At 45.1% G+C, this 20,719-nt stretch overlaps 3 protein-coding genes and 2 non-coding genes across 7 annotated transcripts; 1 reads left to right on the top strand and 4 right to left on the bottom strand.

Annotated features, from left to right (window-relative positions):
- Positions 1-1,662: 1,662 nt before the first annotated feature.
- LOC115682579 (uncharacterized) lies at positions 1,663-6,314 on the top strand. Of its 3 annotated transcripts, none has more exons than XM_056315694.1 (12): positions 1,663-2,163; positions 2,299-2,380; positions 2,706-2,778; positions 2,999-3,085; positions 3,177-3,296; positions 3,574-3,978; positions 4,123-4,538; positions 4,877-4,976; positions 5,069-5,128; positions 5,220-5,306; positions 5,558-5,686; positions 5,840-6,314. In XM_056315694.1, exons 2-12 carry the CDS (start codon positions 2,352-2,354, stop codon positions 6,140-6,142), a joined length of 1,809 nt encoding a protein of 602 aa, XP_056171669.1. In that variant the 5' UTR covers positions 1,663-2,163; positions 2,299-2,351; the 3' UTR covers positions 6,143-6,314. The 3 variants fall into 3 exon arrangements, with proteins under 3 accessions (XP_056171669.1, XP_056171667.1, XP_056171672.1); XM_056315692.1 differs by having other exon boundaries at positions 1,663-2,167; XM_056315697.1 differs by lacking the exon at positions 1,663-2,163 and having other exon boundaries at positions 2,181-2,380; positions 4,126-4,538.
- Positions 6,315-7,299: 985 nt separating this feature from the next.
- LOC115682585 (54S ribosomal protein L24, mitochondrial) lies at positions 7,300-9,517 on the bottom strand. The gene is made up of 2 exons (XM_030606843.2): positions 9,152-9,517; positions 7,300-7,874 (listed from the first exon to the last, which is right to left on the bottom strand). Exons 1-2 carry the CDS (start codon positions 9,346-9,348, stop codon positions 7,394-7,396), a joined length of 678 nt encoding a protein of 225 aa, XP_030462703.1. The 5' UTR covers positions 9,349-9,517; the 3' UTR covers positions 7,300-7,393.
- Positions 9,518-13,918: 4,401 nt separating this feature from the next.
- LOC115669512 (small nucleolar RNA R38) lies at positions 13,919-14,003 on the bottom strand. The gene has a single exon (XR_004004378.1). It is a non-coding gene; the product is annotated as a small nucleolar RNA R38 (small nucleolar RNA).
- Positions 14,004-14,777: 774 nt separating this feature from the next.
- LOC115669513 (small nucleolar RNA snoR64a) lies at positions 14,778-14,861 on the bottom strand. The gene has a single exon (XR_004004379.1). It is a non-coding gene; the product is annotated as a small nucleolar RNA snoR64a (small nucleolar RNA).
- Positions 14,862-17,552: 2,691 nt separating this feature from the next.
- LOC115668231 (uncharacterized) lies at positions 17,553-18,340 on the bottom strand. The gene has a single exon (XM_030589712.2). The coding sequence runs from the start codon at positions 18,072-18,074 to the stop codon at positions 17,574-17,576; it is 501 nt and encodes a 166-aa protein (XP_030445572.2). The 5' UTR covers positions 18,075-18,340; the 3' UTR covers positions 17,553-17,573.
- Positions 18,341-20,719: the final 2,379 nt, after the last annotated feature.

Raw genomic sequence — 20,719 nt, 5'->3', positions numbered from 1 at the left:
AGATTCCATTAAACAAATTTTCAATCCCTCTCTCTCTCTCTCTCTCTCTCTCTCTGTGGCCGTCTACTGCATTAGAAGGTGTCGTTTTTTCTTTTTTCTTTGGTCGCAGAAGATGCTGATAATGGCGACAAAAGAGAGACCTGACAAGGCAGCTTCTACGAGCCATAAAACACTCTTTCCCTTCCTCGTCGATTGTGGAAAAGGGCATTTTACCTTTTTCGTTTTAATTTAAATTCAATGGGGTTGATTCTGTGACAAACGTTAGTCGTTCGGTGCTTGAGGACAATGTGTCCTGTCTCCGTTTCAGTGTCGTCTTGTGATCTCTGTGCGAAGAGAGCGAAAGTGGAGATTAGACGAACGAAACCGCACAAAAGGAAAGCTCACACCCTTTTCAAGCGACCCAGGCTTTCGTTCCTTTTGAGGTGCATGCATGCATTATTCTCATTCGTTTTCTCTGCACTCATAATGTGATTCACAGTGTGAGGTTTACGATTCAATGGTCAGCTCCTTTTTTTCTGAGCATCTCTTTCTCTCTTGCTCTCTTTGTTTTGTTGCCCTTTGCATTATTCTTGGACTGGACTCCCTTTTCAGTTTCCTGAGCATTTCTTTCTCAATCATGGGGCAATCATACTTAATCTGAGAAAAAGCAAAAGGAGTGTTATGCGTAAGAAAGAAGTCATAACATTGCTTGTGGAAAGATAGTAAAATGATCATGCTCTTTTAGACCTAATGGACAATGAATCATAGTTTGGCATACATGATTTGGTAATAGTTTCCCATCTATTACACAACTATTGCTTGCTTTTAGTCTCTGGAAATGACAGAAGGGCATTCATCACATGCTTCGCAAGGAACATAAGTAGGGTTATAAATGTCTAAACATTAGTAGCTAGAGACATCACTATCATAAGAGCCCAAAACATGGTGGGTTTTAATTTAAAAGAAGAAAGAAGACAGACCATGTAACCAATTATACATACAAGACAACGACACAAGTGTAGAGGGAAGGTGACCAACTCCCATTTGAAACCAAACAAAGACAAGGAATTTCCAAGCTGGTTTCTGTTATGAAGATGTTGATTGGTGCTCTTCGGCAGTTGACCATCCATGGCTCAAAAAATATGACAAGAGGAGTCTGTCTAAATACCTTAACACTCTCCATTTCGTGTATGTCTATTGGATGATGGAGATCTTAAACGTGAATTAATGTGTTGAAATTCAAAGGATACAAGATGTGAAGAACCAAACTCAAAATAACCTGCTCTAATCCAATATCGGGTTGAAGAGACGATTGTTTATCTAACATGTTTAAGTTATCAAATGTGAAGTGGAACATATAATATGTCGTAACACTGTTGTATGATATGGAACATTCTTGCACAATGACGCTTGATGTTTTAGTTTCACTAAATTATTATGATTTGTATTTTGTCTATCATGATCGAAAAAAGGTAATTTTTGAGAGAATTAGGTCGTTGATATGTAAACTAAATTATCCAGATGCTGTTGGAAAATATGTTATTCTTATCATGCAATAAACAGAGTAAACCTAAACCGGTTTCCCCTACCAATGATGACGTCAACATGATCTGATGGTATATATTTTGCTTTATATCTAAGGTTGGGTTCAAATTGTCCGTTCTGGGACACCTCAGACTGCGATAGGCCTACTACTAGCTCACCCTAAGAAAGTGGGAAACACTCTCCTTTCGCAATTTCCAGATTTGGACCCAAACTAGCCTGCTCAGTTCTACTCAGAAGCCATGCTGACACTGACTTCTTTCATTTTTAATTTCAATTTTGCTTAATATGATAGGAGTTTCCTTTTAAAAACAAAGATCACCAGTCAATGCCCACGCAGCTCTTATATCTTCTGTGTCAGTTGTAATGGGCAATATTTTACCCATTAGAGAGAGCTGGAGCTCTGTTTGCTGAGAAGAAGCTCTTTTTTTGGGGGGAGGTTCTTGCTTGCAATGATCATTTTGTGGGTTCCTCTTGGAAGCTCTGGTTCTGTTACAAGACAAGAAGACAACTGACTGTTTTGGAGTCTAACGAGACGTGTTCCGACAGCTTTTGAGCATTCTTTGGATACGTTGCTCTGTTTCAGCTCTCGCTAAGACCCCATCTGTGTCCTCTGTTGCATCGACTGAATGTGCTCTGTTAGTGGGTGAGTTTTTTTCGTTCTCTCACTTCTCTGCTTTTGCATCCTCTGTTTTTTTCCCCATCTTTTTTCTTTGAAGATGGCTTTAGAGCGCGCTTTAGTGAAGCAACTCTTGTTTTACGGATGATGTCTCTCAGTTGGGACTTGAAAGAGTTTGGACTACTGTAGAATTAAAACTTTGGTGCTGAGGATGACTTCGACACACAAGCGTTCAAAGAGGTAACCATTCATTTTGTTTTTTCTTCCAATTTGTAGTCCGCTGGACAATTCCCTTGCTGGTTTTTCTTATGTTGGTTGATGGGTTTCATTCATTAAATTATCTTCGACATCATATGGTAAAGAGAAGTTTGGTCTTGTCAAAGTGCTCTGTACCACCCGAAGATGGTGAAATCAAGAAGGATGATAAAACACGTACCTTAAAGAAGATTAAGGTTTCTTTTGATTGGTAGTAGCATGTTTAGTAATGTCTTAACTTTCTGTTTTAGCTTTCTTCAGTCTACGAGTATTGATTCTTTGTGCTTGTGGTGATGCTCTGAAATGACAGCTTTCCTGGCAAGAAAAGAGACGAGGCAGATAGTTGTGATGTTTTAACTGAAGATTCACACCGTGTAAAGCTGGTAAAATGTTCCTCCTGCAGTTTTTCTCTTTTCAGTGGGGGTTTTTTTGTATATTGAAGCTTTTTCCTTCCTGTTCTTGGGTTGAAGTAGTTTCTTACCTTGTCTACGTCCTGCTGAACAATCATCCTATAACTTCACTTTGATGGCCGAGTGCATGTACTATTTTCGCGATGATATGGCCGATTTATTAACCCTTGTAATTTGAAACTCTCTGTACCAGGACGTGGGTTATATGACGGACACGATGGAAAGCAAGGTGAAGACTTCCACCACCGGCATTAAAGTCCACAGTTCTCTAAAGCTGGAGGTCTGAACCAGAAATTGTGTTGCTGTGGCTGCTCGAGCTGTGACATTAAGTTCTCTTGTCACTTACTACTCCTTCACTGCCTTTCATGCAGATTTTGCAGCTTGAGAAAAGACTAAAGGACCAGCTCAAGGAGCGCCGCGCTCTGGAGAAGGCACTGGGTTTGAAGAGTTCGTCCTCCCACGGCGATACCAGTCCCACCTCGATGCCCAGGGTAACTATTTCTTCTTCTTTTTGAATGAGTCACAAGATAGTGGATATTTAATAGCTGACTCTGTTCAGCATCCGATATGAGTAGCAGCACGCAACTTTTCCCAGTATACTTCAAATTTATGTGAGATTTGTTATCCATTAAATTTTTTGCTTATGTTAGTGATTATCATTATGCAAGACTACTTTCGCAACTTTGGTTTGACAAATCTTGACCTTGTTTAGCAAGTTTGGTTTTCTGGGCAAAATTATCTGATATTTGGTTTTAGTTCGGGGTCCAGCCAGTGGCGGAATTGATTAAGGAAATTGCAATTCTAGAGTATGAAGTGATGTACTTGGAACAATATCTCCTCTCCTTGTACCGAAAGGCTTTCGATCAACAAATCCCGCCCTTGCCGCCGTCTAACAAGGAGAAAAGGATGGAATCACCACTAGATACCCCGAGAGGGAGTTTCCTAGAACTTCCTAGGCATAATATTGTCGCGGTGCGAGGGAAGAATGTGGTGGTCCAATCTGGTTGCGAGTCACTCACTAGGCCGTCAAAGGATTATGAAGTGAAGCCATTGGATTCCATCCACCGCTGCCGCTCGTCGCTCTTAGAACGGTCAGCGCAAACTTCTCCTCTGGTGGAGTCCGCGGCTAAAGCTCTACGTCCCTGTCAGTCTCAACCAGTGTCAATGATGGAGGCAAGTTTCAAAGCATCTCTGTTTTTGTACCTGATTAGCTCCTTTAGACTAACTTTAACTTTTTGTTCTGCTAGAAGACCACTGTACTTGAAATGCTTTTGCAACAAAACAATTTCTGTGTTCTCACTTCGATAATCTTCTCAGCAGTATGCTCAGAATGCTCAGAATTCTCCCCTCAGGGTAATTAGTTTGGCGGAACATCTCGGTGCCAGGATTTCCGACCATGTTCCAGAAACACCGAATAAGCTCTCTGAGGATATGGTCAAGTGCATGTCAGGCATCTATTGCAAACTTGCAGACTCGCCCTTGATGCATAACGGCCTCTCGTCTCCTGGCTCATCTTCGTCATTGGCGAGTGCTTTTTCTCCGCGAGATCAGTTGGATGCATGGAGTCCCGGGTTTGGGAACAGCTCTTCCTTCGATGTGTGCTTAGATAATCCTTTCCATGTGGACGGACTCAAGGATTTTAGCGGACCGTATAGCACCATGATCGAAGTGGCATGGCTGCATCGGGATAGCCAGAAATTGGGGGACATCGAAGACTCTTTGCAGAATTTTAGGTCAGTTTCTTGACATATAGATTTCATGTTGCGAGCGAATTGTTCACTCCCAGACAATATTCTCTAACAAAACCAATTTAAATTTGTTACATCTTTTGTCCAGCAAAACACATCCTAGAATAAATTTGACATTACTTATTAACCGTGCTGAAATGTGGAGAAAGTTTACTACTTTGCTGCAGATTTGACTCCGGCAACAAAATTGTGATAAAAGCTTTTGGTTCTGTTTTGGAAAGTTACTACTTTGCCCGTAGATTTGACGTCTGCAACAAAATTGTGATAAAAGCTTTTGGTTCTGTTTTGATCTTGTGTCGTCACTGAGCCAAATACTTCACCAGGTCGCTTGTTTCTCGCTTAGAAGAAATAGATCCAAGGAAGTTGAAGCACGAGGAGAAACTAGCTTTCTGGATCAATATCCACAATGCACTGGTGATGCATGTAAGGAGTTATCACCAGTACGACTGTTACTTCCAGCTTTTGTTTGTCCTGTACGATTTGTGTTTTGTAAGCAGTTTTTGTTTCTGAAACAGGCTTTTCTGGCTTATGGGATCCCACAAAACAACGGAAAGAGAATCTTGCTACTATTGAAGGTACCTCATTCGGTCTTTAGACTCTGTCTTCACGTGATAAAAGATCAAAAAATTCACGATGCAGAATTTACCAAAGCTTGTCCTAATGCAGGCAGCCTACAATGTTGGCGGGCACACCATCAGCGCTGGCACAATACAGAGCTCGATCCTCAGATGCCGGTTGTCTCGACCTGGACAGGTAAATCTAAGACCCCTCATTTATTTTAGCATTATAGAATGGTGAAGCTAGTCTTTCGGTTTAGGCGGTGAGACAATTTATTTACCGTCGTGCAAGGTTAAAACATACTGTTTCCCCTGGCTATACGTAGATTAGTCTTTAGTCAATCGACGATATGAAGCTCTTTGGTCTTTTCGTAGTTCTGAAGTAGAGGACGATTCTCGAACGTTAACTTCTGTCGTGGATCTGATATGAATTCGCGTTTCGTGCAGTGGCTTCGCTTATTACTGTCTACGAGGTCCAAGTTCAAAAGCGGGGACCCAAGACAAGCGTATGCAGTCAATCACTCTGAACCCCTTTTGCATTTTGCACTCTGCTGTGGAAGTCACTCCGATCCCGCAGTATTTGTCTCCCCTGCCATTCTCTTGATTTCGTTTTTAGATGCTAACCCAGATTGCAAATTCTTGTCTTCCTTATACATCATTTCTGAATCATTTAGGGTGTTTAACATACTCGACCGTCGTCGTTCTCTCTTTCTTTTTTAAATTTCATAGGTCCGATTATACACTCCCAAAAGAGTGTTTCAAGAGTTGGAAACGGCGAAAGAGGAGTACATACGCGCAACTTTCGGGGTCCGCAAGGACCAGAAGATCCTCTTACCGAAGGTCGTGGAGTCATTCGCGAAGGAGTCGGGGTTGAGTCCAGCTGGAGTCGTGGAAATGATTCAGCTATCATTGCCCGAGTCCTTCAGGAAAACCTTCAAGAGGTGTCAGCTCAGCAAATCGCGCAAGAACATCGAGTGGATTCCTCACAATTTTAGTTTCCGCTATCTGATAACGAAAGAGTTGGTGAAGTGATTAGGCTTTCTTGGAGTAAAGATGACCAATGTGACTGATCATTTGTGTCTCTTGTTTTTTTCAAAGTGGAATGACTTGGTTGCTTTGTACAGTCTATGAGGCAGGACATGACAAGATTGAACAGAAATCTTTCACATTTTGTTTCTTGGAATGCAATCTGCCGTAATGCCAACTTCTATAGTGCCCCCAAAACTTAGAATAGTCGAGATATACAAGGATTCATCTTCGCTAAATCATATGGAAAATGTTCAAAAGTGCTCCAATGGCACTTGTCATAGTTAAAAACAGTCTGCAGTTTCTTAAAACGCTTTTTTCTCCAATGGTTCTGGGGTCTTGAGATCTGACTTGCGGCCGTGTTGTGGTGGCTAGCTTGAGGTCGTACAACCTCGACTACGTCTCACTGCTTCTGCTCTGACCAACTTGTCAAGCGGTGTCATGCGACGGCCTCGTTCATTTCAAAGCCCTTCTACCTGGTAACGGAGAATGACAAAGCTTTGTACGAGCACTTTCAAGAATGTCGCCCCGTGCAAACGTTTAGAGATGGACCCATTGCTTCATTAAGAGGACGACAAAGGCCGCAGGGGAGGACATGGATGGCGTCGGCTGAGTTCCTACAATTTGCAAAGCTTAACAACGGAGAGAAAGAAAGAGCACCCCCGCTTCCCCCCTCCTTTGACTTCCTCATGTTGTACCAGAACATACAGCCTGTAACGTATTGTTACAACTTACAATCAAGTTCCGCTAATCTCAATCTGTAGATTGTGTTTAGAACGTGGGCGTGGAGTTTGTGTAGTTGGTGGTAGGTAGATAGAGGTTCCGACATGATGCCTCATACATGGAATACATGATGCGAGCCGTGCCATGTCAAACGGTCGCATGAGAGCACGTGACTGACTTTTCAACAAGAATTTCGCCAGAGTCAACATCCATGGGTACATTGAAATAGATTTCGGAATGTCAGGGAGGATTTTGCAAAAATTGAGATTTTGGGGCACAAATTGCCACCGCCACCAAAAACCTAGGAGCATGACATAATTATCCCAAAGCGCACACTAAATTTTTCTGTGATCCATTTGGCAAACTATTGCGCAATATTCATACAAATAATACTAATGCACAAAAGGCTCCAACCCTAATGCCTTATGGCCTATACTACCATCCTCCAAGTTCAAATCTTATTATCAGTAACAAAAAGAACTCGAACCAGCCCAATGACTAGCAAATCTTAACATTGTTCGAATGCGATCAAAATTAAGAGTAAGCAACCAACTGCTGCTCGTGTGGTTGATCGGGATAATCCGCACGCCAATGTCCATCGCCAATCCTGGGCGACTCTTCTCGAGTTACTTGATCGCTCGCTTGACCTTCCTCTGCCGGCTTCTCTTTGCCTGTTGTACCATACATCTGCCTTCTGAAATCCCTACGAGCTGCCCTCTCTTCAATTTTCAGTTGTTTAAAACCTTGTTCGAACTTGGCTTCGTCCTCGGGAGAAAAGAAAACCACCTCCATTTTCCCCAGCTCTTCATAAAGCTTCTCGATCTTTGATTTCCAATACAGACCCATTTCTGTGTCCATCTTGTGATAAGGTGTCTTCAGCAGATACTCATCAATCCCACCTACCTTATCTATGCACCGGAGAGCATGGGTCGTCACTTTGACACGAATATGGCGGTCGAGAATGTAACTGAATAGTCGCTTCTCCTGCACATTTGGCTTCCAGCTTCTCCTTGTCCTGGAACAACCATCACGGCGAAGCTCTTTTCAGAAAATTACAATTTTCTCACTTCAATTCAACTCCACAGAGATCACTACAGTTGAAACTTACAAAACTCAAGTCTATCGGTTCTTCTACTAGCAGGAATCAACAGGATCAGTCAATCATTACCAAAGTTTCAATGGGTAAAACTCAATAGTATGTCAATATCTACATCCTCGAAGGGAAAAAAGAAAACAAGAGCCCTGGACCAACAACAACTTGTGTTCATGCTAGTTGTCACCCATTGTCATCATCATCACGGATTTGGTTGGAGCAACTCAACATTGTTTACATAAGATATCTGATAATGTTAATGGTTTTCCCTTGCGGGGAGTGGCAAACTATAGTACAAGTTAAACCCATATAGATGGGATTGTGGTGCCCTATCAACGTTGATATGGATTGAATTAACTAAATCTCTGAGTGCTTAAACCCTTTACTGATAACAAGGGGAGAAAACAGTTATTGTGGAGAAAAACAAATGTCCTGTCCTACTATCTCCCGACAGAGTTATCGTGTACAATAAATAGGTCACAAAAGTGCGAGAACACTAATTAACAGAAACCAATCAGGATATCTGCTAGAGCCAGCTGCAACCGAGAGCTGATCTTGCAAAATTCTAAAACAGGGAAATGTGGAGGTAGACAAAGCCTGAAGGCGGATATGTGACCGAGTGGAATGTAATGACATCTCCTTCACCATCAAGGAGCGAGCTCATGGCGTTCACACATTACATGTTGACATGACGACAGGAAGAGTAATTTGACAAAGAACAACCGAGATTGTTGGCAATTCAAATGCTTAAGCAGGAAGAGCAAACAACAACGAAAGATCGGAGTCACAAACTTGGATCTTTAACATTGGTCATATCAGATCTCTCATTAAAAGTTTCTGAACTGAAAGAAAGGGAAACACCGTTTTTCATATCGAAAATCCAGTCCAACAACAGAATGCCCCGTCTTTGCAATTCGTCACGGACTACAGAAAATGGAACCATTACGACGCTTGTGAGCTCAAATTACACATCGTTGATGCAAAAGAACACGACTCACTCAGCACAAAATGAAGGGCGAGCCAAATTTGATGAGCCGGTAAAGCTCAACTGATGCGAAACCACAGTCGAATCCGAACTAACAAGCATCCGCGACCGCAACACACAACCAGACTCGATTTCCGAGCACACCCATTTCAAAAAAACAGCTGATTGACCAAAATGAACGAGCGAGGGAGGGGTAGGAGGGGTGGAGATTTACTTGTTGCCGCCGTCCTCGCTGACCTGGTTGCCGAAGCGGATGTGGCGGCCGGCGAAGAGGCCGCGGTGGGCGCGACCCATGACGACCTTGGACTTGGGGATGCACTTCTCCAGGGTCTCCTTGACTCCGGGCGCGAGGTTCTTCTCCCCCACTCGCTTCAGCACCTTCTTCATCATCTCCTTCCCCCTGAACGCCATCTCTCTCTCTCTCTCTCTCTCTCTCTCTGTTTCTGGGTTCTCGTGCTCTTGGACGACGCGCGAGTTCGACGAGAGCGGCAGCTTCAGCTTCAGCACGAACGAAGGACCTAGCGATCCGCAGCAAGGGGCCTTGTCACCAGGAATCGCCCGGTGGGAGAATTTGGGAGGCCGACATGGGGCCGCGGGCTAGAGCTACGTTGCCCCATGATCTTAGGGAGCCCATCAAGTGAAACCTTGTAAATGATCACTTATCGGAAAAGAAAAGGAAGAAAACGCCGCCGGAAATTCTAAACTTGTACCCAGGTGACACGTTAACCCAAGGTCAATGTTTCGTCAACGGGCACCGTTAAGAATCTGCCTTTCGTGGACAGCGGAAGGCAAAGCGTGTGCCGAAGATAGCGCCTACCCGGCTTAAGTGAAACAAAACGACGTCGTTTTGGCTAAAAATTATCATCCAGCTGAACTTTAATGGAGGGTAAATGGGTCACGCAGGCATAAGTTTGGGGTTTTTGATATCACAAGAAAATGTTTAGGGTAAATGTGTCACAATGAGTAAAAAAAAAAAAAGGTTAAATGCGTTACTGTGGGTATAATTTGGGTTTTTTAGGTTGCAAAAAAAAAGTTTAGGGCAAATGTGTTACAAACGGTATAGTTTGGAGTTTTTAATGTCACAAAAAAAGTTTAAGATGAATGTGTCACAATGTGTCACAATGGTTTTTGATGTCACAAGAAAATGTTTAAGGTAAATGGGTGTAGTTTAGGGTTTTTTATATCATAAAAAATTTTAGGATAAATGTGTCACTATGGATATAGTTTGGGTTTTTTATGTTGCAAAGAAAAGTTTAGGGCAAATATGTCACAATCGGTATAATTTGGAGTTTTTGATGTCACAAAAAAAAAGTTTAAGATGAATGTGTCACAACGGGTATACTTTGAAATTTTTTTGCGACATAAAAAATTAGAGTAAATGTGTCACTGTATACATAGTTTGGGATTTTTCATAATTTTTTTCCAAAAAAGAAACGTGTAGGCCGAGTTTCCTCGAGAATGTGCATGAGTCAAAACCCGAGTTGAGGAGACAATGAGCCTCACGTAAAAGAAGTGCGAGATGGTCGAGTGATTTATAACCCGGTTTCGCGGTTTTGGGCATTATTGGATTTCCTATTTCCTGGTGTGTTAGGCTCTATAAATCCTCTTATTAAGGATTTCCTTCCCTCAATTAGGTTCCTTCCTCCTATAAACTCTCTTCGACCAAGATGGCTCGTGCAAAAAGAATATTACCAATTGCTTGTGAAGACATGCTCAAAACCAAAACCCACTTCTCAAATCAACACAAGGTATTTGCATATATACTTGCCTATTGAGAATCGCGATACATATCTAAATGTATCTTTATAATAATAAAATAACGGAATCTATATATTCTTGTATATAGGGATCATCGCAGGTACTCGAAAATTAGATTTCTCTTCTTCCAGATCATAATTCGTACTCAAAATTTTTATATCTTAGAATATTGCTAGAAAGAATTATAAATGTTTACAACACAAAATACTATTTTTGGATGCTTTATCGAATCTGCTGATTCGACTCTCGATTCATGATTTATAAATCCAATATATCGATTCACATTATTGATGAAAAAGACGGTCACCATAGAAAGATAGCCTCAATGAAAATCTTCATTTGTTTTTCCTTTAACCTTTACAAATTTATGTGACAAGCCATAGTAGGTCAGACAGACAGAAGGATTAGAAAGAACAAGAAATAATATCGCGAGTTGTGCTCAATGAAATCCAGATATTGCTAATATCCTTAGAAATATTTACTATAATATATTTATCGTCGAAAATATCCAATTTCCAACTTGAATATGCGCAACATAGGCAACATTCTTTACACCTTTTAGGCGTATATTTCGTCGTCCAAACGCACAAAAACAATTTCCATAAGAATATTATACAGCACACAATTATTTTCTGCTACTTTCTATTCTTCCTTTTTTCATGACGATATCTCCTCATGCTAAGTTGTGCTCAGTGAAAATACAATTGCTAATATCCTCAGAAATATTTACTACAATGTATTTATCGTCGTATATATCCAATTTCCAACTTGAATATGCGCAACATAGACAACATTCTTTACACCTTTCAGGCATATATTTCGCCGTCTGGACGCGCAAAAACAATTTCCATAAGAATATTATACGACACACATTATTTTCTGCAACTATCTATTCTTCCTTCTTCATGATGATATCTCTCCATGCAATGCTCCACCAATAGCTCTGCCGCCAAGAGAACACGCTCCACTTCGCATATCATTAACAACACTCAGCAGCATCGACGCTTCTCAGGCCTCTCGAGGTCCTTCAATGGCGCCCGATGATAAGAAGATAGTGAGTTATAGTAAGATATGGAAGTGGAAGAAGGGGAAGCAGAAGGAATCACAGTCGCTTCAAGTTGCCCCGAGCAGTCAAAGCGTGACAGGTCAGCCAAAGTGGCCTTCTTTTCTTTCTTTTCATGCCTTTGTTCAGGTATAAGTCGGTCGTAGATCGATTCATGACATAGGAGGTCATCTTTTGTTCTCATCCTCGTTCACCGAGAGCGATCATCAGAGCCCGAAAAAGGGTCGGTGAAAGCTCCGGTCGCTTTGGCCCTGAGCGGTCCAGGCGCAACGGTCGGCCGAAGTGGCCCTTTTTTTAGGTACGAATAGGTAAAATCTCATGGATCGACTCATGATGCAGGAGATCGTCATTCGTCCTCGTTCGTCTCGTCCATCTCGAGCAGTCATCCACGCCGTGCAGGGTCAGCAAAAACTCCAGCCACTTCGGCCCCGAGCGGACCGAGTGCACCAGGTCAGCCAAAGTTGCTTTTTTCCGCCTGTTTTTGAGGTGTAAGTAGGTAAAATCTCTCATGGATTGACTCATGACGCAGGAGTTCATCATTCGTCCTCGTCTATCTCTGCCGTCTCAAGCAGTCATCAATGTCGGAAAGGTTCGTCGAAAACGGCGAAACCTCCAGTCACTCAGTTCGATTATCATCTGCCGCCTGTGGAGTATTACCATAACCCGGAGCTTCCTGAGGAGTTTGATAAGTTTGCTCATCATCTCAATGAAGAAAACCCTAACCATTGCATTGTAATGTGAGTAATAAATCTTTATGATCGTGGTAATAACTCTTTAGTTTCTGGCAATACACTCACATGACGAACCGTCTTGTGTGTTTACCTGAAGACTGTAGTGTGATCCTCAGCAAAATTCCATTATTCCAGTACTGCTCTTATGATCTGTTTTCACCTTTTATGAGAGATCCTTACACAGAATAAACTCTAGTTTTACATGACCGGTTTGAATCAACACATCGAGTCTGCCGCATACTGTCATTAACCGGTCAAAGCACTTTCAACAAGGTTCACAGAAACGGGAACAGACTTTCATCGCGATCCTTTTTTGGTATATAACTCGATCGCCACACGTTCTATCTTGCAGTCTACAAACATAATCTGAACTGAGCAGGACAACTATAACGTCCAGCAAAAGTTACAGCTGCAGATGACTTCTAAGACAATCTGGTTTTGCAAGCAAAAGATCAAACCAAACCATACGTATGCCTCGTTCAGTTAGCCAACCATGTCGCATCAGAGGCGATACTCGGCCGGTAATTCCATGTAAAACACTAAGTTCTTCATTGGCGTCGGGCTCGATCCGACGTGGTGCTAAAATCATGTCCTCACACAAAGACAAGACAGGATGCACAACTTCCCCTGCTAATTCAAGAACTGTCTAAACCGAACTTGGCACAAACAATCCTCACATTGAGCTGATCTACATGGACCAGTCTAGCAGGAGATTTTGCAACAGTGAGGATAAGCTTGTGGAAATTATTGATTGGAAAACTTCCCGCATCCTGCAGTAATTGGAGAGTCATATGACAAATTCTGAATCATTATGTTTTTAACATAAGACGCGTTGCGCCTAGATCCGACAAGACCCGAGTGGCCATAAACATGGGCGCGAATTGGTAGAAGGAAGCGGTATGAAGAAATGGAATGAAATTAGCAATCCAACTTCTCTGTTTGGCTATGACAAAGGATGTTGTTACAATCCAACAGAACTGCTGTCTAAAAATGTTAAATTTGTCCAAGGAATGATGCTTACAGAGAAAACAAAGCGCATAAATACGCATAGGAACAGAAAATCAAAGTGGAATGGAACGAGCATTTTTTCCCCCACCAGAAGGTAGCAATGCCTACGCGTTCCTTTGATCAAAACAGGCATTCACTTCAAAATGCTCATTCCTATCACAAGAAATCATACCAAACACCAGGAATGGAAATAAGTGCAGGAACAGCGATTCCATTCACTTCCCATTTCCTTCCCCCAGAAAATGGCCTGAAGTTCTAGCCATTCTCCCGCATCGGGGCTGCGCTTTTACGCTAATCCGTGATCGCATAAGCAGAGAATCGCGAAGAAAACGCAAACATTCCCACTCCAAATCATCAGGCAAGCAAGCAAGCAGTTAAAACGAAACACCGGTGAAATGTTTCATAAAACAGAAGCAATAGCGGTTGTGTCAGATTTACATATTTCAGCACCCGGTGCGTCAGACAGTGATAACTGTAAAATTTTTCGTGTCTCATCATCCTCAACGTTTTCGCTTTCCGAAACTACGATGAACAGGCATGAAAAAAGTGTTGAGGTTGATGTCTTGTATTCTGTTATCCAAGAGATTATGAGGCGGTTCCGAAAGGCCCCCTGACGACTGGATAGCACAGGGGTCCCGCTCCCCGGTGAGCGGGCGGGGGTCTGGGGGGCCGGCCTCGGCGGGGGTCGCGGGGGCAGCGCCCCCGGGCTGCCAGATGCGTTTTATGTTCAGTCATAAAATGATCTCTATGGGAAAGTTAAATGTTTTAAGCTATGTGGGCAATTTTGTAATTTGTGCCATGTAGGGTTTCGCTATATATTTAGGGCGAAACAGGTCTCTAGAGAGAGAAGGAGGGAGTGAGAAAGAGCGGCTGTACACTTTTCTACGTTATTAGTGAAACAGATCTCATCTCCCCGTGGACGTAGGTAGGCGGAACATCTCCCCTGCTGAACCACGTAAATTCTTGTGTTGTGCGAATTTCCATTATTTTTCTTGCATCGTTGATAGGATCGAATTATATATTCGACAAAAAGAACAAAAAACGTGACCGAACAAGACAAGGCATTGTTCGACTCATCATCAGTTCAGGGACAACACAGAAGAAGCCTCAGACCGTCCTAGTTCAGAAATCTCAACACCAAAAGCCAAGCCCATAAAAGAACCTCGCCTTCAGGATCTCATTCCAATTCGTCATCGCCGGCTTCCCATCTGAATCGATCACGAAAACTTACAAATAGGGGGCGCTAATTCGATCACGAAACTGTCAGGAGAAGAGAGGCATCATCAGATCTTCCTATTCAAAGGGTTTGAATCACTATACTCAAGAACAACAGAGCATGAGTACTCAACCACTCGAGAAGAGCTCGTCACTTGCCCTCTCCGAGCGTAGACCCTCCCCACTCCAAACAAAACCGAAACCATCCTTTCGAAAAAGGTTCTTCTCCATCAAGAACTCCGGACGATGAGCGAGCGAGCGAACGAAGCAAAGCAGCTAAGGGCCCGTTTGGTAACGTGCCAAACAGTGAAAATTTCTGTTCTTTTGTTCCCAGAAATAGTTTGGGAACAGAAATGCGTTTGGTAAACTTTTTGTTCCCGGGCACATTTTTGCAAAAATTTGTGCCGAGAAACAGTTTTGGAAGAGAAACAAGAAGTAAAAAAAAGTTGCTTCTTGTTTCTCGGCACAATTTTGAGAATCAGTTTTTTTTCTTCTTTTTCTTTTTTTTCTTTTCTTATTTTTGTGTTGTTCTTCCCTGGGCTGGGCCGGCCGCCGGCGACCGGCCACAGCCCAGGGCCGGCGAGGGCGTCATGGCCCTCGCCGATCGCCAGCGGAGCGAGGTCGCCCTCGCCGCGAGGGCGGCTGGACCCTCGCCGCACAGGCGAGGCCGAGGCCTCACCCAGTCGGTCGCGACAGACGAGGTCGGCCTCGCCCGGAGGCAGGCGAGGCTCGGCCTCGCCCGGATCTGGCGAGGCCCGGCCTCGCCGCCACCGGATCACAGGCGAGGCCCGGCCTCGCCGTCACCAGATGCGGGGGAGAGCGGCCTCGCCGTCTGGCGAGGCCGACCTCGCCGTCGCGACCGACGGCACGAGGCTCGGCCTCGCCCGGGCGGCGAGGGTCCCAGCCCTCGCCCTCGCCGGCACTGAGCCAGGCTGTGGCCGGCCCTGTCGCCGGCCACGGTGGGCCACAGGTGTGGCCGGTCGCGGCGACCGGCCTGAGGCTGTGGCCGATCGCCGCTGACGGCAAGTGCCATGCAGAAGAAAATGGGTAGAAAGAAAAAAAAATTAAACAATTCAAAATATTATTAAAATATTATTTGGGAACATAAATTTTGTGTAGTTACCAAACGCATTTATGTTCTTTTCTACTCTAGGAATATAAATTTTGGTCAGTTTATCAAACGCCTTCAAATACTCAGAAATTGTTTCCGGGCACAGAATAAAAAAAAGGGAAAAAACCACCAAAAACCCCAAACTTTGCCATCTGTGACACATTTACCCCGAACTTTTTTTGTGACACCAAAAACCCGAACTTTGCTTTTGTGACACATTTACCCCAATGTATTTACTCCATGGGCATTTTCGTCTTTTTGCTTTTTCTTTTTTTTTTCTTTTTTTTTCCTTTTCGGCGAGGGGGGGCCTCGCCGGATCCGGCGAGCGGCTCTCGCCGGCGTCGGGCGAGGTTCGCCCTCGCCCGGGCGAGCGAGGGCGGCCCTCGCCGGGCTCCGGGCGAGGTTCGCCCTCGCCGGGCGAGCGAGGGCGGCCCTCGCCCGACTCGGCGAGGTCGACCCTCGCCGGCGTCGGGCGAGGGTCGACTCGCTCGAGCCGGCAAGGGCCGCCCTCGCTCGCCCGGCGAGGCGACCCTCGCCGGCGTCGGCGAGGGTCGCCCTCGCTGGGCGAGGGCGGCCCTCGCCCGATCCGCGAGGTCGACCCTCGCCGGCGCGAGCGAGGGCGGCCCTCGCCGAGATCCGGCGAGGCGGCCCGACGCCGGCAGAAGGGCGGCCCCTCGCCGGATCGGGCGAGGGCGACCCTCGCCGCGCCCGAGGGTCGCCCTCGCCGATCCGGCGAGGGCGCCCTCGCCGGCGTCGGCGAGGGCCGCTGCTGACGCCGGCGAGGCCCCCTCGCCGGATCCGGCGATGGGCGCCTGTGGATCCGGCGAGGCCCCCTCACGGAAAGGAAAAAAAAAAAAGAAAAAAAGAAAAGCAAAAAGACGAAAATGCCCATGGAGTAAATACATTGGGGTAAATGTGTCACAAAAGCAAAGTTCTGGTTTTTTTTTCACAAAAAAATTCGGTAAATGTGTCACAGATGGCAAAGTTTGGGGTTTTGTGGTTTTTTTCCTAAAAAAAAAATCATTTCTGTTCAGAAATAGTTCGCGGGCACAGAATGGTATTCATGCGCACCCTAAAACAGATTAACACCAGACGAACAGCATGTGCATTGCCAGACGAATTTTGGGTAACGCGGAACAGTGGCTTCCGGGTTCGCGTCAATGGACGGCCGGCGGCTGCCATTGATACGGACAAGAAATGCCGTTCTCTCTCTCTCTCTCTCGTCTGTGTTGTTTACGCCGATTCAAGTACCTCAACTTTTCAAATTCGGGCTTAATGCGAAGCCCTTCCATCGAATGAATCGACTCGTCGTGCGACTTTGCTAGCAAAATGTTAAGCATTGCTTGCAACGTGACTCGCTTCCTCGGATAAAAGTATATATGTTATTAATCATGCATGAGCGAGATGTTAGTGATCGTAATTGAAAAATCAATAACACGTTAGAGTTATCTGTTCGATTTAAATCGAGGTGTATTCGCGAATCGATACCTTATTAGGTTCAAAATTTCTCCGATTGAGTTTACCTTATTCTAATTTTCGTCAATTTCAAGGGTATAAGGACATTATGTTGGTGTGGTTATCATCACTGAAGAAAATTAAAATTAGGGATCCTCTTATATCCCCAGAAATGGAAAATGGGATTTATACTTTTCTTTTCTTTTCTTTTTTTTCATAATTTCGTGGTGAACAAAATGAAGATAAATATTTACAACAGCAAAATGTCCCCCGTGCGAATTCCCCAAACTGCCCCCTACTCAGGAATTGCGCTCAAAATCGCCACGGTGCCCCTACCTCCACCGCCACCCCGTCGTTTCACCGACCCGCCATTACCGCCGCCGCCTCCCGCCTCCGCCGGGCACCTCCCCTCCTTCTCGCCGGAGAACGCCGCCGCCACCCCCCGGCATTTCCGTCCGCGACCCTTCCCGCCCTTCATCGCCGAGCTGGCCTTGACGGCCAACGCGGCCATCTCCTTCGCCTCCAGCGGCCGCTCCAGCCTGCTCAGCGGGAGGGCGAAGTAGAGCCGCCCGGGCCGGAGCTCCTCGTCGCCACCTACGGCGGAGACGGCGCCGTCGGGGCCCACGTCGTCGGCGTCGCAGATGAAGCACGCGGGGTCGCCGCCGCAGCAGCAGCTCTGCAGCACGCGCGAGGCCCGGACGGGGTGCGCGAATTCCTGGAGGCGGCCGTCTTGGAGGATCAGCTTCGCGGTGGCGTCCGCGGCGCTGGCGGGCTCGCTCGAATGGCAAATGCCCATCTCTTATCTCGCTTCCTCCTCCTTAAAAAAGACTGCTTTTTCCGGGCTCTGCGCGGGTCGAATGTTTGGAAAAGACGATGAGGGTTGAGCTTGAAGCAAGTGGTTGGGAGTATATATATATATATATAACGGGGTGTGTGAGATTGCACTTTGCAGTTTGCAGAGTTCTGCCTGCGCTGTGAAATCGAGCGTGGATTCTGTTGTAATGATTTGATTGCATTGTTGGTTTGCGGGAGATAAAAAGAGGGAGAAAGGAAAGCAGAAGGAGGAGGGGGTCTCTGTCAGACCGGAGATCGAGGGAGGAACAGAGGAGAAGGAGAGGAGGGACAGACAGGAGATGGTACGTGACAGGTTGTGTTCTTGCATGGAGCGTGGACTCGGATGTTCCAACAACGCCCCTGCATTTTCTGACGATATTACGAGGTGGGGACATGACATGTATGCAGTGAAATTTCAGATGGGCACATGAGGTTTGTAAGCTCGAATGTCGGGCGCCACAGTAGCGGCGTTGCCGCCGCTGCCGCCACCCTCCTTTCGTGGCCTTTGCGCCATTTTCGATTGCCGCCTGTAGCTACAACAGCATCCTCGTCTCTCTTTTTCGAGATTGCTATAAGGATCTCGAATCAAGCTCGTTGCGATCATCTTAGACAACCTTGAGTCGAAGCCGTTGATCACACCATGGCAACCTAGCGCCACCGTGAATGACCTTAGATTAAGTTTGTCCATGACATCTTGAGAAGATTTCTTATCGAGGTCTCCATGGGGTCGCGACCTCGACATGTCTAAAGGTTGTTGAGGACCACAAGGATCTCAATATGAGCTCTCCAAGCGACCTCGAGTTTAGTAGCGCAGCAAGGGACAACAATTGGAGGCAAGTGATGGATGGGGCGAGAGAGATTAGGTATTGTATGAAAATGTGGCGTGCATCAACGATTGAGTTAGGTTAAGATACTAATGGATGCACCGTACAAAATAATGACGCGGTAAAGTGCTATGTTCCGAATTAGGGCTTTGGAGATGAGCTCAATTAATCGAAAGATTTAAATTCCAAAACCGCGAAATTTTAGTGATAACGGGGACTTTTCCCATTTCTTTTTTTGTCAAGAAAGACAACCTGCAGCACTTTGGTTTAGTAACTTTTGATTGGATCTCCAGTCTTATCCATGTAAGTAATCAGAAAGGATCATTTTTAAATTTCACAGCTCATGTATTTTGACTTTTCTTCAAACTCAAAATACCGATCGATACGAAAATTTACGTTACAACTTTTTCAAAACAAATATTTAAATTTTGCTATAAATGCAAAACCGGACGGGCCCTAAATTATACAACGAACGCTCGATCCAATCGTCCCTCACATCCCGAGAACTTCTTTGTCGGTGCTCGGAATGGGAGGAGGAGCTGGTGGCGAATCGTGGGGAACCAGATGGAAACAACAGCCAAAACGTGGCGGCGGGGAGAGCGTGGCCACCCGCGGAGGTTCAGGTGGGGGGCGTGGTGTGGCACACGTGGTGGCGCTAGGCGTGAGCTTCTCGGGGATCGAAACGAAAACCCACCATCCACCACCCACCGAATCCGACACCGCATGGGCGGACGATGATCCGGTCCTTGCCGGTCTGCCTGTCCCTCTCTCTCTCTCTCTCTCTCTCTCTCTCTCTCTCTCTCTCTCTCAGTTCTCCTCAGGACTGACACTACAAAAAAACACGAAATTTGCGATGGAAATTTGCGACGAAGGTTTTTCCGTCGCAAATTTGCGACGGAATTTGCGACGGATTACATTTTCCGTCGCAAATTTGCGACGGTTTATTTCCGTCGCAAATTTACGACGGATTTTGCGACGGTTTCCTTTTCCGTCGGAAATTTGCGACGGAAAATGTAATCCGTCGCAAATCCGTCGCAAATTTGCGACGGAAAAACGTTCGTCGCAAATTTCAGACGGAAAATAAAACCGTCACAAAATCCGTCGCAAATTTGCGACGGGATTGTAAGTCCGTCGCAAATTTGCGACGAAAACAACGTCCGTCGCAAATTCGTAGTTTATCAGCCCGTGATATTCCAACCCTATCTCTCTCTCTCGCTCTCTCTCGCTCTCTCTCGTTTTTCTCCCTCTTTCATATGTCTGAAATCAACAAAATCCGCGCACGCACATATTAATATCGGTGAAACTTTTGTACCGGTAAGTGTCATAGCTAGCTTCGTGACTATTCGTCGTTGCATTGTAATTTCTTTTTTTTTTAATATATGTTTATTTTTATTTTTTTTTGGTATCTGCATCACCGGTTTAACGACCAGCGACCGGCGACACCTCGCCGGCCTTTGGATGAGGCCGAACGGCCACGCCGTTTTGCGACGGAAATAGTTTCCGTTGCAAATTTGCGACGATTAAATGAAAATTCTGTTGCAAATTTGCGACGGATACTATGTGCCGTCGCAAATTTGCGACGGATACCTGATTCCGTCGCAAATTTGCGACAAATAAATGGAAATTCCGTCGCAAAATTTGCGACGGAGTTAAGTTCCGTCGCAAATTTGCGACAAATAAATGGAAATCTGTCGCAAAATTTGCGACGGAGTTAAGTATCCGTCGCAAATTTGCGACGGAACATAGTATCCGTCGCAAAATTGCGACGGCACATAGTATCCGT

This window comes from Syzygium oleosum, unplaced genomic scaffold (assembly GCF_021117445.2).
Source record: "Syzygium oleosum isolate NSW1041296 unplaced genomic scaffold, Sole_v2.1 Sole_v2.01, whole genome shotgun sequence".
In the NCBI taxonomy this organism is placed as follows: Eukaryota; Viridiplantae; Streptophyta; class Magnoliopsida; order Myrtales; family Myrtaceae; genus Syzygium; species Syzygium oleosum.
Note: the sequence above shows the minus strand (reverse complement) of the source record. Positions and strands in the feature narration are given on the sequence as shown.

Excerpts from the sequence above, each read along its gene's own strand:
- LOC115682579 (XM_056315694.1), top strand. The coding sequence starts at position 2,352 with ATGACTTCGACACACAAGCGTTCAAAGAG. Across the intron at positions 4,539-4,876 it reads GACTCTTTGCAGAATTTTAG|GTCGCTTGTTTCTCGCTTAG; the intron begins GTCAGTTTCTTG and ends ATACTTCACCAG. Across the intron at positions 5,307-5,557 it reads GGTTGTCTCGACCTGGACAG|TGGCTTCGCTTATTACTGTC; the intron begins GTAAATCTAAGA and ends CGTTTCGTGCAG.
- LOC115682585 (XM_030606843.2), bottom strand. The coding sequence starts at position 9,348 with ATGGCGTTCAGGGGGAAGGAGATGATGAAGAAGGTGCTGAAGCGAGTG. Across the intron at positions 7,875-9,151 it reads AGCGAGGACGGCGGCAACAA|GACAAGGAGAAGCTGGAAGC; the intron begins GTAAATCTCCAC and ends TGGTTGTTCCAG.
- LOC115668231 (XM_030589712.2), bottom strand. The coding sequence starts at position 18,074 with ATGGGCATTTGCCATTCGAGCGAGCCCGCCAGCGCCGCGGACGCCACC.